The sequence below is a fragment of the Lolium rigidum genome, chromosome 4 (genome assembly GCF_022539505.1).
Source record: "Lolium rigidum isolate FL_2022 chromosome 4, APGP_CSIRO_Lrig_0.1, whole genome shotgun sequence".
In the NCBI taxonomy this organism is placed as follows: Eukaryota; Viridiplantae; Streptophyta; class Magnoliopsida; order Poales; family Poaceae; genus Lolium; species Lolium rigidum.
Window position 1 is genome coordinate 34,468,520 of NC_061511.1, and position 4,028 is coordinate 34,472,547.

The 4,028-nt window shown below is 46.6% G+C and overlaps 1 protein-coding gene across 1 annotated transcript; it reads right to left on the reverse strand.

Moving 5' to 3' along the window:
- Positions 1-843: 843 nt before the first annotated feature.
- On the reverse strand, positions 844-3,736 carry LOC124708280 (zinc transporter 6-like). Its single transcript, XM_047239961.1, has 2 exons — positions 2,840-3,736; positions 844-1,300 (listed from the first exon to the last, which is right to left on the reverse strand). The coding sequence occupies exons 1-2, from the start codon at positions 3,734-3,736 to the stop codon at positions 986-988; spliced, it is 1,212 nt and encodes a 403-aa protein (XP_047095917.1). The 3' UTR covers positions 844-985.
- Between the last annotated feature and the right edge of the window lie 292 nt (positions 3,737-4,028).

A 4,028-nucleotide genomic window follows, 5' to 3' on the forward strand; every position in this document is an offset into this window, starting at 1 on the left:
CTCCTCAGTTTGGACATCAAATACAGATATATAAGAAAATAAATCTCGACATGTTCGCATTAGCAATCACCTAAATGGCCATTTCTCATCGCGGGCTGGTAGTTCTTATGTTACGATTTAACCAATAACATGGGTCGGTAATGGATCTCCAAGGCAGCACAAATGGAGATGACATTTCAGGTTTGCAAACAGTTGACCTATTTTGAATAATTTATCAGGTAATCTGAATTCAGACTGGTTTGGAAAAATAAAATCAGTATCTGAAAGACCGAAGGGTGTCGTCCATGAAACAAAGTTACAGAGAAATAATCTGGATGTTGTAACGATAAAGTATAAAGGGCAGCATACCGGTCAAGCTAAAGCAAGCATCCACCACCTTGTCCAGAACCTCTGCCACAATTAATGGTCAATGTCACCTTGGCTGCAGATGACATCATGAGACTGTAGTACTAGGAGAACGAACTGTTAGCATTCTTTTCTTAAAGATAAGTGCAGAAAAAATAGACAATCATGAGTGGTATACTTACTGGTGGCAAAATGCCAACCTGTAGAAAAGGGAGCAATTCTTGAACAGACTAGATAATGAACATTCATAATTAAATGTAGCACAATTTGTAAGTTGTAACTTTACAAGGAACTTACTAACTCAATGTACAAGGATGAGCATTCCTTCCGAACATGAACTCCAAATTTGACAGCAATTTAAGCAGCATACCTGGTTTCGTCTCTAAGAAAAATTCAGTATTGCAGCATTCGGTATCAGCAATTGAAAGGTACGTCAGTTTAGGTGTTGGTTATCCACAATAGTGCAAAAGAGGTACTATGATAAATAGGCTGCAAAAGTAACAGAACGCTGTGGATTTCAAGTTCCCCATAATGTGTCATTTCAAATTTACATGAAGGGAGTACGAGTCCACAGATATGCATTCCTCGGAACTGCAATACACCAATCTGAGAATGGTTCCTCTACACATTTCACTATGACCTATGCCCAGAGAGCTAATATAGACATAGAAGCAGATCCGAGCACCAATGCAATGTAAGAGGCCTTCTTCAGTTTTAGAGATGATGTCATCATCTTGTTATGGAAGAAATCGAGAGAAATGAGATCAACCAGTGCCATGTAAACAAGGATTCCAGCAGAAAGGGAACCAAGAAGGCCTTCAATTATCAGGGCGTTTGGACTGCTATCGTCATAGCCAGTCATATGGAAGACTGCCATTCCAAGAAGTATTCCCAGTGGTGTTGTCACTGAGAACATTAAGCACATGTAACCCACTGTTGCCACCCCGAAACCAGCCTGTGAGAAATGGACAAGTATACATTCAGTCATCAATGAACATCACAAAAATCCCTAGCTGATGTTTATGTGCTATTACGATTCCAGAAAAAAAAACTTCTAAAGAAGGCCATGATATGTAAATTATGGATGATTACATACAAAAAATGTTACAATATACGACTAGAAACTGGTCAGTAGTGCCGTATAAAGTTGTCTATTTGGCACATACGTACAAAATTGGTGTTGCAGGCAGTGGCCATGTTTGATACATAATGCCCTTGCTTTGTCTGACTCCGAAAAGTGACAAATATGCGATTTCAGTTATGAATCGATTGGCTGTTCTACCATATGTGCACATTTTGAAACCTCTCCCCTTTACTTTGTCGTTAGCATGTCAGACTGCATTATGGAATTGCTCTCCAGCAAGATACCACCAAGCAAAAAAGAACTTTAAAGACCTAGCTAGTGCTATTCTGCTTTCTCATCCGTGCATAACACATCAACCTCATTTAATGCCAATACGATGGATGTGGATATGGACAGAATTATATGGAAAAAGGTTGTCTACAAAGACGATTAGTCCTGCATGGCAGCATGGTTTAGGTCTTGAAACTATCACTGCTAGAGAAAATGTAACTGTGAGCAAAAGGGCCTGGTGTAGAACAAGGATCCTTCCACCAAGATTCATTGTAAAGTTACACATAGGATTCAGGGTGATACGAGTAGCTTATCAAATCATATTCAACAATAAAATATTTCCCGCCTGACAAAGTGGTAAATGCCAAACTTTTCAAGTCTGATTAAAACAATCGCATGAAATGCTTGACAGAAATCAAATATCTAAATCAAGATAGGATGAAACAATCTCTTGTCTTCGCTAGGCACGAAACATCAGTTTAGTACTGTAACAGACATCAACATGGGTAGGTATCACATGTTAATATATTATAATCAATCCATAAAGTATGACCACAGGTCAATGATACACTGACATGAAACATTCAAATAAGCTGCAAACTTCCCGATTCATACTATCACAAATACACAATACTAAACTCGCACCGAAAGTCACAATATGAACAAATTTAGGAATCATATTCAACTACAAATCATATTGAGCTAACATATTTCCCACATGACAAAGTGGTATATGCTGCTTAACTAAAACAATGGGATTGCATGCTTCCTCTGGAGACAGACACAGAAATCAAACATCTGAATCAACATATGGGGGATACATCTTTTGTCTTTTCTAGATGGAAAGCATTGCTTTGATAAAAGACATTAAGGTATGTAGTCTCTTATCTACTCATAAAGTATGACGAGAGGTCCATCAGACTATTTTTTTAAGAAAACAAATCAATATGAAACACAACACTGACATCAAACATTCTCATGAGCTGCCAGCTTCCTGATTCATGCTAAATTAGGGAACTAAATGTCGTTCCATTGACCCCTATACATCACAGTTTTACTGGAGTATAAAATTCTTCTAGTAATAACAATTCAACCAATTGCACAGAGAAATTGAGATGCTAAATATGTTTGAATCCTCACCTGCGCGATGCATCCGCCGAGGCCCATCCCCTCGAAGACCTGGTGGAAGGAGAGCGCGACGACGAGCGGGCGGATGGCGCAGACGTCCTGCGACATCCCCAAGGTGACCCCGATGATGACGGAGTGGAACACAATCCCAATCTCCAGCACCTTGGAGACCATCTTCTGCTTCTTCCTGGCCTCCTCCTCCTCCCCTTCCCCCACCTCCACCACCTCATGCCCGCCGCCATGGCATCCGACACTCGGGATCACCACCGCGGGCTCATCGCTGCGGACCAGCCGGGCGCCCTTCTTGGCCCCGAAGAGCGCCACGTCGTCCCGGTCTTCCGTATGACTGTCGGCGCGCGGTGCAGGGTTGTCGTCGTGGTCGTCGTTGTCGAGGAAGGCGCGTTTCCTGGGGCTCATTTCGCCGGCGAGCTCGAAGACGGGGGCCTTCTTGGTGGTGGGGATTGGGGCGTAGGGGGAGTGCTGTTCCTCCTCGTGCGGCGGGACGTGGCCGTGGGCCTCGAGGTGGGACGAGGCGGAGAGGTCGACGAGGAGGGCGAGCAGCGCGCCGACGAGGCAGAGGAGCCCCGCGAAGGGGAAGTCCCGCCAGGGCCTGCGCGACGCGACGGCGCAGTCGGCGAGCGCGGCGTAGGCGTCGGGGAGGACGTGCACGAGGGAGGTGGAGAGGATGACCCCCGCCGCGTAGCACTTGACGAGGAGGAGCCCCCGCGCGTAGCCGTCGCGGCCCTTGAAGGCCCTGGTGAGCGCGACGGGGAGGCAGACGCCGACGGCGCTGGCGATGAGGATGGCGAGCAGGGACCCCGTCTTGAGCCGCGCCGCCGCGGCCCCGTCGCGGCAGACCCTGGACAGCGCGGCGAGCTCGGCCGCCGGGAGGCACCCCGCGCCGGGCATGGCGGCGCGCGCGCGTGCGAGGTGTTGGGCTATATTACGCGCGCGCCAGTGACGGCGACGGCGACGGCGAGCGGTAGGAGACGGGGAGGGAGGACTTGGGATTGATGAGTGGGTTAAAACGAGCGAGGTTTCAATGCGGGGTGGGCCCGCGGAGACCGTGGGTTTTGTGGAAATTTATGAGAAAAGGAAGAATGGTTTAGTAGACAATGAATAGTCAGTGGATCTCACAACTCACGTTAGAGCATCTCCAACAGACGCGCTAAACGTCCCGCGCGGCAAAAAAACCATCGTT